This window comes from Apaloderma vittatum, unplaced genomic scaffold (genome assembly GCF_000703405.1).
Source record: "Apaloderma vittatum isolate BGI_N311 unplaced genomic scaffold, ASM70340v1 scaffold3611, whole genome shotgun sequence".
NCBI classification, from domain to species: Eukaryota; Metazoa; Chordata; class Aves; order Trogoniformes; family Trogonidae; genus Apaloderma; species Apaloderma vittatum.
The window spans coordinates 6,178-19,967 of record NW_009697231.1 but is presented as its reverse complement, the minus strand read 5'-3'; the positions used below and the strand labels follow the sequence as shown (position 1 = coordinate 19,967).

The following is a 13,790-nucleotide window of genomic DNA, read 5'->3' as shown; positions in this document are numbered from 1 at the left end:
TGAGAGGGGGTGTGAATGCTGCCTTCTGCCACGTCGTGCAGGGAGACCCAATGGATAGTGAGGAAGGCACACGGACCCAAGGGCAGATTGTGAATAGGATAATTAAAATGCCACTCTTGGCTTTGTCCAGATGGAAAGAAAACAGCATATTTTAACCCTTAGACTGACTGGTCTTAAGATAAAACATAGTAAGTGTCATGCTTTACTAGTATTTGTGCGTAGTACGGTGTGGGTCATTGGCAGGAAAGAGACTAACTCAGTAACAAGTCCAGGCAGACTGGCAAGGTATTCTCCCTCTGCTAATAATTTCCTTTGAGGGAACTAGAAGAAACTTAACTAATTCACCTGAGAAAATGCTGCAATAATACCTCCTGGCAGAGACCTGACAGAGAAAGTTTACCTCCTCCATTATCCATGACCAGAGCAGCATGTTGTCTAGCAATGTACAATGCTCCTCATCACCTCATGAGCTACGCCCTCTGTTGTGCTCCCTGCATTTCTGCCAGGACTTGAGCTAATGTCTCTGTAGAAGACTCCATGAGGCTGTGGAGAAAACACATCCTGCCCAGAACCAGCTTGGAAGTTTCTCCGTGGTGTTGCACAGCACCATGGATTCATGCAGGGCCAGTCAGAGCCTTTTTGAGGATCCTTTTTAGGGATCTCTAATCTGCATTAAGTTGCACCACAGAAACATGCAAAACTCTCCCAGCAGGGAGCTAATGCATCAGGGGAGGAACTGCTGATGTCACCCCAGATTTGCTTTCAGAAATGAACGCAAGTGTAGATGCATTTCTTCAGTCCCAAGTTCAGAAACCCCTGCTCTTTTCCACGATTCACCCAACATAAGGTAGCCCTGTTTGGCCAGTACTTTTTGACTGAGCCCTGATGGACCCTGGGCAGATCTCCATGCACTGACCCCAGGTTTACCTAAAGCACACCACGCGTGTGCAGAGTGACCCTCAATAGATGAGTTGGAGTTGGAGGACATACAACAAAGTAAGGTTTGAGTAAATGAAATGTCAACAACAGGTCCTGGATTTGTTACTGTGGAATTGGTGCCTTTTTCTGGGAGGATTGTAAGAAATATTTGCTGCTTCTCATTACACATTAACAAGTTTTGTTACCTTTACTCGAGACATCTAAATACTCCTGTACAGATGTGGGGAGAATGACTCTGCAAGAAGTCAAGCTCATGGGCTTCAGGGCAATGTTTTTCTCACCTACTGGAGTCTGTAGCTTTGGGATGAAAGGAGATGTGTCCTCATGCACTCTTTTGACCACTTCTTGGCTGACTAGAAAGGGAATGGAGAGGTGTGCTCAGAGATAAACCTGCTTGGTAGACACTCCCATTTAGTCCAAGCAATCCCACACTAAAGCTGAGCTTTCATTTACTGTTAATTTATCCACATGAGTGATGGTCATTTCAGCCTGCTTGGGGTCCCCTACACCCTGTCAAGGCTGTCCGAAGAGCCTGCATATAGCACTCTCCTTAGCCATGGGACCATTTTCCTGCCACCTCAAGCAAATGATTTGGGGAAAATTCACGTGTGTTTGAACCTACCTAATTCCTCTCATGCTTCTTCCCTCTCTTACTTCTTATTTTGGGCTGCAGAATGAACCGTGCTCCCACCGTTGGCTATGAATCAGACGTTGGGAGCAAGACCACTCACCACTTTGTTTACCCTGAGAGCTACAAAGAGCTGGCAGAAAATGTGAGCATGATTCTGATCCCCTTCAAAACGCTGGACCTGCGCTGGGTTGTCACCGCTCTCACCACAGGCACCATCAACTTGTGAGTAAGGGCTGGCTGAAGGGCTGGGAGCTCCTACACCTCATGTTGGAGATAAAAGCAAATCCCTTCTTCTGATGAGGCCTAGGGGAGCTTTACAGACCCTCTCAGGTCAAAGTTGAGTCTTGAACACTAGGAAAAGCTTAATGCTATGGTGCAGACTTTGAGGCGAAGATCCAGATCCAGTTCTTCACAGCCCCACACAGTGCTGTTAGAGAAATGAAAAGGGGACATATTTCTGCTAGAGGTTGTCAGTTTGAGCAGCAGCTTCCTGGGCTTTGGGGCTCAGTGCCTCATTTTGGGTTTCTGCAGATCCCTCCTCCTCTCCAGTCCCTTGGGAATGCAATGAGTGCAGCCAGCATGCCCATACCCAGACATATCCATCAGAAAGCCATCTGCAGACTCAGGGTGTTTGGTGGGCTCTTCATTTAGTGGTGTACCTAGACATTAGTCCTTTCAGAAGTAAATGTTGGCCTGCTTAATACATTTATGGCAACTTTAGAATCAGAAATGTGAACAAATTGCGTGTTTCTTCTGGACACCTGCTAGCAAATTCTCTGCCTTCCTGTAAGCTGGCTTTTCCTAATTCAGAGAATGAAAATACGTGATGCTGCTACACATAGACAGCAAGAGCAGATAAGGTTATTCCAGAGAGAAGTATTTCAAGACATTTCAACTTTTTACCCAATTTCAAAGTCTCAGAAGACTAAAAACTTGGAAAATAATGTCCCTGTTGACTGGGCATAAGATTCATTTCACATTTTTAAGGAAAACTTTTTGATGGGACAACAAATGGAATTTTATTTTGCTTTTCTTTCTCCTTTCTCTCTTTGCAAATGCACTTTAGATTCTTTTCACATCTTATTAATATTCTCTTAATTTGCAACAAAGCTGGTTTACTCTCCTTTTACCTTTTTTTTTGCCATTAGTGCTTAGTACACACAGTCATAAGTTGCCTTGAAAAAATCCATATTCAGGACACACTCACAGCTTGGAAGAATCAGAACAGTTAGAAAACTGGCTAAAAAATGTCACTTTTTTTTTTTGCAAGGCTTAGTTTTTTGGCTTTTTTTCTTTGATGAAAAAGATTGAGAACTTCTGCCTTTAAGCCTGGATCCAAATCCTATCAGAAGCAACAGAAGGTTCCCTGTTTCCTTCAGTGGCCTTTGAATGAAGCCCCTTGTTGCATCTTTGTCATACCCAAAGGAAGAGGAGCCCACAGAGGGCAAGTTGCTGCCATTGTCACCTGTCCATGTTCTTGTCATTGCTCTCTGCCCAGATTGCAAAACTGTTCAATTTTTGTCAAGTGTTTACCTTCAGAAGTGGCAGAAAGCGGGTTGCAGCAGTGAAGCTGAGTGAACCCTTAGCCTATCAGGGAGGTATAACTGGTTAACTACAAGGCAGTCACAACACATGAAAAGAAAAACATCTTTGCTTGACAAAATTACAGGATATAATATAAGTTTATAGTTAGATTGTATACATAGGCTTAACAAGCATCTGGTATAAATTAGTGTGTGAATATTTATTCACATGGAAGAAATATCAGTATTTTAAGATTTTTGCCATACTCGAAGCAGGGAAATTGCATAATTAATAAGCTAGCACATGCTGGAATAATAAAACCAGAAAATCATAAGCACACAAATCCTACCAATATATGTAACATAATTTTAGGCTAGCAGAATAAACCTATGAGTGTGCAATAAACACACAATGTCAGATACAGTGTGTAAGGAAATTGTTGACTGTACATTTGTAAAGGGGAGAAGGCATGAAATAAAATTGAAACCCATCTGAAATCTGCATTTTATAAAAGAAAAAATATTCACCTCCTTACCTCAACCTGCGTGGCCATCATGCTTTGTGCAGAGGCTGCATAGCATCAGCTAAGGGTAGGTTAACAAGGACCTAAGTGCACTCATAGTTTAAAGAGATAAGCATCTTGTATTGGTTAGACTTTGTACACAATGTTTAATTTTCTGTGTCCCATTCAAATGAAATAGTAATTTGCTAAGACTCAAAACCTGTGAATTAATCCTATTGTCCTCCCAGTAGTATTATAATTCAAGCAATTTTTACAGTTCAAAGCAAAAGTCAAACTGCAGACGGCTTTAATATTAGATTGAACTGGTAGTTGAATGATTCTCTCAGACATGTCCCGTTTGACCAATGGATGTCCTATTTCAAAGTGGCTCCCTAAGAGTGAGCATTGTCTCAGAACAGACGAAGAAAAGCCTTCCAGGACAGAAAATCTTCAGGCTCTCATCAGTCATATATTAAACCTTCTGCAGTTGCCTTCTGCAGGTCTTTAAGGAATCTCCGTAGTGTAAAAACCCCTATGTGTCTCTGTTTGGTTTTTCAAAGAGCTATTTTTGTATTCCTTAAAATGTTCTATGTCTTCCACTTGGGTCAAGGGTAGGGTAAATGTCCTGTGTGATATGGCCAGTAATGATGGCAGACTTCACAAGAGCCCTGCAATGTAATATGGCCAGTAATGATGGCAGACTTCACAAGAGCCCTGCAAAGAAGCTCATAGAGGATGTTTTCCAAAATTTATGTATTCCACTTGTGGCCACCTTCATCACAGGCTTCACTTTTTGTCCTGCTTCTATGTGGCACTTACTGGGTCGCTAACTCCCTGGCTGCTGTGCAGCCCAGATTATACATGATCATAGTGGCATAGGTCTCCATTTGGTCTTAAATCAGCCTGACAATGCTTTCGATACAGTTTTAGGAAATTCTGCAACCCAAGGCAGCAGGACTTGGTTATTGCTTCTGAAAAAATAAAATATCCCATGACTAAAATGACTAACATGTCATCTGACAAGAGCTATGGTAGTCTCCTGCTTGGATCAGAGCTGTCTGAAAATACTGTCTTGAACACTGCCTACCGTTTTCTTTGGTCTTCTACTATACCTAGCTAAATGTCCATGAAATACGGCCCCCTCGTTTCACCCACGTCACCTTTGCAGAAAAGGTTGGCTGCTTATGTATATAGTAATGAGGAGATATTACTGGCAAAGAAGCCTTTTTTTTGTCTTTGCAACCACAAAAAGGACATGGGATCACCAAGCCTACATCTCCTGAATTTGCTAATCAAGGTCAGGTGTGTAGAGCAGATGCAAGAGCAGATTTGCTGAGAGTAGATTGAGAAGTCTGCACGGGTGTTGCTTTCTGTGTTAGTCTCTTGTGTCACATCTCAGGAGGGTTGGAGCCCACCTGTCACCTCTCCCAAAGGATCCGGCCCTGAGCAGGTCAGAGATACCCAGAAGTCCTTCAGGAGATGAGGATATTGCCATGTCACCACTGATTTGGGACTAATGTTTCAAAGTGCTGATGACCTATAATTCAAAGAGAAGTAAAATCTTAATGACAGGAACCTCATTAATCATATTTACCAGTCTGAAAAACATTTAGACTGAACTAATGGAAGACTTTGCTGATTGACCACAACCCATCTTAAAACGATGGGGGGGTATATTTTGGGATATTCTTTGGTTATGAGACCAGTTCACCAGTAGTTTTTCACTTGAAACAAACTCAAGGGGATTTTTCTTTACAGCACTCATGATGAGCTGTGCAATGCCAGCATGCACTACGCATGAGATATGGGGAAGAAAAGATATTTTTTATTTTCAAGATGTGACTCATGATCTTGACCCAGTCATAAGGTATGACTTGGAGGTTTGATACTGGGAACTTCAGGAAGCCTTCAGCATTCCCCTGGGGATGAGGGGCAAAGCTTGCTGGTGAGGACCTCTGTACTGGGAATGCCAAAGTTGCACATAACCACAGAAATTATGAACTCTTGCTACCACCTACTCTGAAAATCAGGCAGGAACTACAAGTATTAGGAGGGGAAAAGTCTCCCCCTGGTGGGAAAAAAATTTTCTGCCATGAAATTAAATGGAAAGTTCGTCCTCACACTTAAGTGCAAAGACTGCAACAGTGATCCAAGAATTAGAAGTCATGGGCTCCGTGTAATATTGACTCTACAGTATGTTGCTAACTGAATCTTCGGTATCCTACTGTCAAAAATTAACTTGAAAATTTGAAAACGTAGTGGTTTCCTATAAGCTTGTTTCAGTGACAGCTCATTCCTTTTCATGCTCTGTTACTTAATTGCAGCCTCATATTCCAACAGCTTCTTGAATTCGTTACTACCAAAATAATTTGAATTTACTACCGTACATGAAGAATATTCTTTCTTTCTTTGGAAATACGTGACAATATTAATATGTTGGACTTTTATTAATCTTGGTCTTGTTTGGTTTTGTCTTTTAACAGCACATATGTTCCGGTTCCACGTAAAATCAAAGTCAAAAAAGAAAAGGTAAGCAGTGCTGGTTTGAGAATTTGTTCTCCTAATCTACTTGTAGGTCTTCTGCCTCTTTGGATGATTTAGCATTGTAATGAGTTGCCAAGGGAGATGGTGGAGTCACCATCCCTGCATGTGTTTAAAAAACAGCAAGATGGTTTAGTGTTACGGTAGTGTAGGGCTGTAGGTTGGACTTAAAGATCTCAACATCCTTTCCAACCTTTATGGTTCTATGATTCTATGACTGCAAGAATCCAAGTGACCCCTTGACATTCATAAAAACTGCAATGAAAATGCACATGCTTGGCTCAGCTAAGCTAAAGGTGTAGCTCCATTCAGGCCATAGTTCAGTCACAAAATAAGAGCATTTGGAAAGAAACTGCTCTTATGACTATGCCATTGCATTACCACTCTTCTGAACGTTGTGTTGCTTCTTCTGGTACTGCTCAGGGAGATTTAAGGTGCAGCATTGGCCATCGGCGCTCAGCCTCCACAGCAGTTGCTCTGTTCCCAGCCACTGCAGTCATTTGGATGTGATGAAACTCTGAGCTGTGGAGAGCCTGTGGGGTTTTTTTTTTAAATAATTTTGAGTATTTGAATGCCAAGGATGTTTCTCACTCCCGGGTCTGTTCCTAAGTGAAATCTGAACAAATAAAGCTGTGTGTTTCAAAGTCAGTGGAGAATTCATGATGATGTCGCGGCTCTTGGTGAAGGCGTTTAGCACACAGCTTTAATAACTACCGTTACACAATTAAACAAGCTTGGAGACTGGGCTCAGGCCAAGTCTATCCTGGTTTTGTCCCAAGTGTATTAATACTCTCCCAGGCAATATTCAAGCAAGATTTGGAGGATAGCACAGACCAGGGAACATTCCATATTTTGCACAAGGACAGAATTGAGCAATGTGAGCATGATCTGTGCCATGCCATGTCCCTTAAGGCTAAGAAAACACCTCTGTCCTGTTTTATTTCATGCTGTAGATCTGTAGAAGGGCATCAGTCAGGAACCTCACTTCTCTTGAGAAGCTCAAAGATGGACAAGTGTGGTGCCCATCCCTACAGCAGTGAGAAGAGAGTCCATCCAGTGCATAGTGACTCATTGCCCAAGTGTACTGCGGACTTTTAGCCACCACAAGAAGACTTTTGTTGTTGTAGCTGCATGGTTTGAGGACATAATCAAGGCAGACTATGTAGAGAGAGGAGAAAATTTCCCCCTCCATAGACCTTCTAGCAAAATAAAAGTCTCATTCTCTCAGCCTTTGGAGAGCCTGATTTTCAAAAGACCTCAGGCTCCTGATGTCTCAAGTGCTGGTGAAGAATGACGTGGGCCCCAGAACATTAAAGTTACAGATTAAAGCACGTTGTTCATTCAGGAAGCCAGATTTTGCCGAAGACTTCAGATGAGATTTCTGAAAAGTATCAAGTTTATATCCCTGTGATTCAAACTGTGGATTTCTAGGGGGTATTAAATAGTCACTTAACTCATCCCTACCTGTTGTGAGGAACACAATAACCTCTACAAAACCCATGTGAAATGCACTACAGCAGGTTGTTAAACTCACCTTACAGTTGAGTAGCGCCAGTCCAGGGTATGGCTGGTGATACGCAGCAGCTGCATGAGGAGCTGAGACATGAGGAGCTTGTATTTTTTCCCACACTGTGTAGTGCAAAACACCCTGTGAGAAGCGATTACACACAGATACAACATCAGCAATTAACCTCTGACTTCGTAAAAGGAAAAGCCCTGCAGCTAACCAGATAGCGCTGAGATGCTGTCACTCCAATTACAAACACAGCATGGAGGGAAAAGCCTCTTTCTGCCTGATTCAGTGAAGGGAGATGAAATGGAGGGATCTCACCAGTCCTTGGATTTACTGTATGCTCAGGTCTGATCTTAAGTGCTCTGCCTCCATTAAATGGCCTCATAATTTCCCCAAGAGATAACCAAGTGCAATTTGTGTCTTGTAAAAAAAACAACAAACAAACAACATAGAAAAATAACAAGTTTGGGAAACATAGAATCATAGAAACCTTTAGGCTGGAAATGATCTGTAAGGTCATTGAGTCCAACTATTAACCTGTAGCAATGCCAGATCCACCACTAAACTATGTCCCTGAGCAGCACATTGACACATCGTCTGCATGCCTCCGGGGATGGTGACTCAAACGCTTCCCTGGACAGCCTGTTCCAATGCTTAACAAGCCTTTCAGGGAAGAAATTTTTCCTGATATCCAATCTAAACCTCCACTGATGCAGCCTGAGGCCATTTTTTTTTCCTGTCCTATTGCTTGTTACTTGAGAGAAGAGACTCATGCCCATCTCCTTTCAGGTAGCTGTGGAAAGCAGTAAGATCTCCCCTCAGCCTCCTTTTCTCCAGGCTAAAAACCCCAGTTCCCTCAGCCGCTCCTCATAAGACTTGCTCTCAAAACCCTTCACCAGCTTCTTTGTCTTTCTCTGGACATGCTAACAGAGATGCAGCTCACACAACCTGATAGTCATCCTGATAGTTTACACTTGACCCCTGGCTTCCTTCTGTCTATCCTGTAGAGATACCAAGGTGTAGTTGGCACTTGGCGTGGAAGATGCAGTTGCTCCTATGTTGCCACTCAAATTGCAGTGAGTTTTCCAACCCAAATGATTTGATGAAATCTGGCATGACATCTTACATTTGCTTTGCTCTGGCATCCAGTTCCCCAGAGCTCACTTGAATTACAGCAGGGCACTGCAGGGAGAGTTGAATGCCTAATTTTCTTCTCACTTGTGCCATTTCATACCCATCGGTTTCAGTAGGAATCACCCAGGATTTACATTAGTGTGAACAGGTGGGGTATCAAGACCAGAGAAGAAATATTCATGTGTAATTGTACATGGAAAATATCCTTGAATGCACTTAACTGTGGGACTTTATTTTTCCCTTTTCATCTGCCCTCAGAGAATAACTATTATTCCTTTCTCCCCCACTCCTCAACCTCAATGTCCTTTAGAGATGACATGCTACCACTATTTTCTTCCAAAGGTATTTTATTAATGAGTCTTTCCCTCCAATTTTGCCTAGATCCTGGTTTATAATCCGGCTTTCATGAAATACGTCTATGAAAATTGGCTCCAGAATCATGGGAGATACCCCTCCACAGGGCTTTTGTCTTTGATGTTTGCACTCCACGTTTGCGATGAGGTAAAGTCTGACTGTGCTTGGATATAGAGATAAAACCCCAAGCATTTCATACTGAAGTGCCAGGAACATGCCCTGGCCACTCACTTAGCCTTTATTCTCCCTTCTTCGTCTTCTCTGCCATGTGCTTCTTCAGACACTTGCAGAGTCCTTAGTGACTTCCTCAGCTGACAGTGACAGAATTTTTTAATGTCAGCAAGTGGTGGGGTTTGAGATGCATTCCAGGGGAATACAGTTAAACGTGAAGAGTAGAATTCTACTTGGTATCAAAAGTAATCTAAATATGGATGATGTCTGGGCTCATCTTGTTAGTGTCTCATGATTAAGGCACAAAGAGCCATTAGTGTTGCCCTGGTCACTCCCTCTGTCTCCAGCTGCCTGGCCAGAACAGTATGAATCTCTTGGCCTTGTGTGGCATCTGCCCACTCTAAATAGATGTACTGAGTACTCAGGGACATCTCAGATGTTTGGGGAACGGCACTGAAGTCTTACCTGTCTAATCAGTGGAGCCAAGAGATTCAGCAAACCAACCTCCTGGTAAGACATCAGGGGAGCTCCCTGGTTTCCAGTGACTGTCCTGCCTGTAATGGATGCTCAGGCACCTCCATATGGATATCTAATACTTAAACATAATCCCTCCTGAAGATTTTTTGATGACCAGCTCTTATATAAGCCGATTTGGAGAATGCAGGTGGTCTATTTTCAAACCCAAGCTTGTGGGTTTACACAGCAGGTTCTGGTAAAGGCCTCTGCTCTAGCAGTTACTTGAGGAAATTCTCTGGCTTGAGTGATGTGAGGTGCTCCTAGATGGCTAGAGACTTAGCTCATTAGTGTAAGGCCAGGTCAGCTCTACAAAATCCTGAAGGAATGGGGGATAAGAATCACTCAGGAAAGATTAAAAAATGTGGCTTGGACACAGATCTGTTGATGAAAGTGAGCTTTTGTCACCTAGGCCTGCAATGCTTGGAGAAGTGATGGAAATACTAATGATGCTGGCAGAAACTGTGCCATAGTCAAGGCAGATAGGATGGGCAGCTTGGGTGGAGCCTGTTTTCTTGTAAATAGGCAGTGAGCCAGGCATTACCAAAAATAACTTAAAATCAGCTTGCATCTGAGCGGGTCTAGGTGTGGGTGGATTATGGCACTTGTTTCGAGGACTATGACCGGTTCAAACCCAGCCATATCATCATGCTCAGTTTAAAGAAATTAACTGTCATATTTGGACTTTATACACACACAAAGAATATAATGTCCAATACAGTACTATTCATTATATTCATCAACAACTTGGATGAGGGAAAAGAGTGCACCATCAGCAATTTTGCTGATGATACAGAACTGGGAGGAGTGCCTGACACACCAGAAGGCTGTGCTGCCATTCAAAGAGACTTAGACAGGCTGGAGAGTTGGGCGGGGAGAGATTTTATGAAATAACAACAAGGGCAAGTGTAGAGTTTTGCACCTGGGAAAGAATAACCCCATGTGCCAGTACAGGTTGGGGACTGATGTGTTGCAGAGCAGTGTAGGAGAAAGGGACCTGGGGGTTCTAGTGGACAGCAGGATGCCCATGAGCCAGCAATGTGCACTCTTGGCCAAGAAGACCAATGGCATCCTGGGGTGTATTAAAAGGGGCGTAGCTAGTAGGTCACGAGAGGTCCTCCTGCCCCTCTCCTCTGCCCTGGTGAGGTCTCATCTGGAATATTGTGTCCAGTTCTTGGCCCCTCAGCTCAAGAGAGACAGGGAACTGCTTGAGAGAGTCCGGCACAGAGCCACAAAGATGCTGAAGAGAGTGGAACATCTCCCTGATGAGGAAAGGCTGAAGGAGCTGGGTCTCTTTAGCCTGGAGAAGAGGAGGCTGAGGGGTGACCTCATTAATTTTTAGAGATATGTAAAGGGTGAGCGTCAGGAGGACGGAGCCAGGCTCTTTTCAGTGCTGTCCAATGACAAGACAAGGGGCAGCAGGTGCAAGCTGGAACATAGAAGATTCCACAAAAACATGAGGAAAAAGTTTTTCACTGTGAGGGTGAGAGAGCACTGGCACAGTCTGCCCAGGGAGGTTGTGGAGTCTCCTTCTGTGGGGACATTCAAAACCTGCCTGGACACATTCCTGTGTGACCTACTGTAGGTGATCCTGCTCTGGCAGGGGGGTTTGAATAGATGATCTTTCAAGGTCCCTTCCAAGCCCTAACATTCTGTGATTCTGTGGTTCTGTGATTCTGTGAAGCTGTCCCTGCCCATGGCAGGGGGCTTGGAACTAGAAGATTGTTAAGGTCTCTTCCAACCCAAGCCATTCTATGACAGCACACACAAAGAACATAGTGTCCAACACACACAAGGAACACAGTGTCCATTTGCCTCTGATGTGACTGCAAATGTCATCTAAGTAAGCATGTAAGTGGAGATCAACATGGGTCATCATTTGAAAGACTAAGAGCGAAACCAAATTTTTTCCCCTCTTTGTGGCCTTAATGATCTAAAGAGGAGATTTCCATCCCAAGCCACTGACCTTCCTAAGTCAAACATCATGCTTAGGGGATGGGAATGTGTTTTTCGTATTGCTGAACAAGAATTCATGGGTAGAAATTTCCATTTCCATCTGAGTTCTGGAATGGTGGTAGCCTCAGCGTAGCTTAGGACGCAATGTCCCTTGAGCAGGCCTTGGGCCTTTATTCTGTGGTTGCGTCACCACATGAAGCAGTGCAGCTTGGCAAACCACCAAGATCTTCAGGTGCTGCTGCCTATAAATAAACTGAGAATCAAGAGAGTTTATTCAACATTTCAGGTGAAGGCAAATTGTTTTCTAAGGCCATAACCCTAGTTCTCTCTTACTTCCTAGGTGAATGTGTATGGTTTTGGAGCAGACAGCAAAGGACACTGGCATCATTACTGGGAAAACAATGCTTCAGCCGGGGCTTTCCGGAAGACGGGTGTCCATGATGGAGATTTTGAGTTCAATATAACAGTGACTCTTGCCTCCATTGAAAAAATAAATTTTTTCAAGGGCAGATGACCCTGGCCACAGGGAGACTTGGGGGCTGCAATTTCCAACATGCAGCAAGAGCAAAGCTCAGTGAAGATGATCTGGGCACCAGCCAGGTTTGAATGCATGAATCCACAGTGGATTCGGGACGTCCCATCGCTGCAATGCTCACCGCAGGGAGCTCTGCCGAGGACCGGCTTCCAGGCTGCGATGTCCTTTCCTATCTACAGAGAGCTGGGAACTACCAATCAGTTGTGGGAATAATTGAATCTCTGCTTAGGCTCTGCGACTTGATTCTTGAATTACTGACAAAAGATCTGCCTGTTGCAATTAGAGGCAGCCTGGGGACAGGAACTCCTGTTTGTGTGTCCGTTCTTTCCTGCAGTAAGACAGGAGATCCTGGAAGAAAGCTGAGAACAACTTCTGGGACTTGAGACCCACTGGGGCAGCTGTGAACTTCATAGTAAGGATTACCTCAAAGAAATGAATTCACTTCTGCTGTTGATCTTTTTGAACTGTCTCTTCTGTTTCCTTTATTACTTCTGATTTCATTCTATATTAAGGAAAAACATGATGAAGTTGCCTGGAGCAGGAAATATTTCAACCATTGCCTCATTCTTCATTGATAGTGTCTAGAAAAGACAGATGAAATCATCTTCGATCATATATAATTTAATATTGCTTCCTATACAGCCATAATGAGAGAGCAAACAATACTGAAAACTCCAGCAAAAAAAAAATGGCCTTTTTAGCCATTTGTTTGTTTGTCTTGTTTGATCATTTATAATTTTTTTTGGTGGAAAATAATCTGGAATGCTCATTTTTATTTAATCAGTTTAAGGTTGGAAAGTGGACTTTTTTTCTTTCAGTTGTTTATATGTGCCTTTTATAATTGTGCAACAGATGTGATTTTTTTTAAGATGACAAACCCTAAATTAAACTTTTTTATAAAAGGGGGAAAAATTAACCAAAGTTTAGCCTCCATGTGGTATACTTTTTTAGTCAAAAAATAATAACAGCTCCTATATTGTATTTGAGCAAACAAAAACAAAACTAATTTTTAAAGGTAGCTTTTACGTTTTTTTATGGGAAAATATCCAGAAGTTCCATGGAAAATTCTTATTTTTTTACAAATTTAAAACATGATATGTCTTTACAAGGTCTCTGTTTGAAATGGAAGAAATATCATGGGTTTGAATATCGGCTAGAAATACAGTAGGAATCTTTTGCCCTGTAGCAGCATCTGTAAGGACTCAGTCTAGGCAAGCTGATCCTACAGTTTAAGCCAGACCTCAAAATTATGTGCATCTCTGGAGGAGAGTGTGGATTAATGTCAATACCTCTAGGCAGTGAGAGGAGGGAAGCGACAATGCAGGTTTCATATCCACAAATCTTTGCTGGAATCAATGCGTTTAATCCTGAAGGATAGATAAGTATGAAACCAAGAACAAAGTTCAGGTAGTGCAGAATGGAGAACCGTGGTTTTTTCTTCTCGATGTCAAGAAAAGAGGATTCTTGGTTTATTGAC

The 13,790-nt window shown here is 42.9% G+C and overlaps 1 protein-coding gene across 1 annotated transcript in view; it reads left to right on the top strand.

The window, feature by feature from the left end:
- ST3GAL1 (ST3 beta-galactoside alpha-2,3-sialyltransferase 1) overlaps positions 1 to 12,960 on the top strand; it is a 24,616-nt gene extending 11,656 nt beyond the window's left edge. Inside the window, exons 3-6 of the mRNA XM_009877545.1 lie at positions 1,613 to 1,792; positions 6,080 to 6,125; positions 9,166 to 9,285; positions 12,119 to 12,960. Of these exons, the coding sequence (XP_009875847.1) occupies positions 1,613 to 1,792; positions 6,080 to 6,125; positions 9,166 to 9,285; positions 12,119 to 12,292 (520 nt within the window). The 3' untranslated portion in view covers positions 12,293 to 12,960. The remainder of the gene's footprint in view (positions 1 to 1,612; positions 1,793 to 6,079; positions 6,126 to 9,165; positions 9,286 to 12,118) is intronic.
- Positions 12,961 to 13,790: the final 830 nt, after the last annotated feature.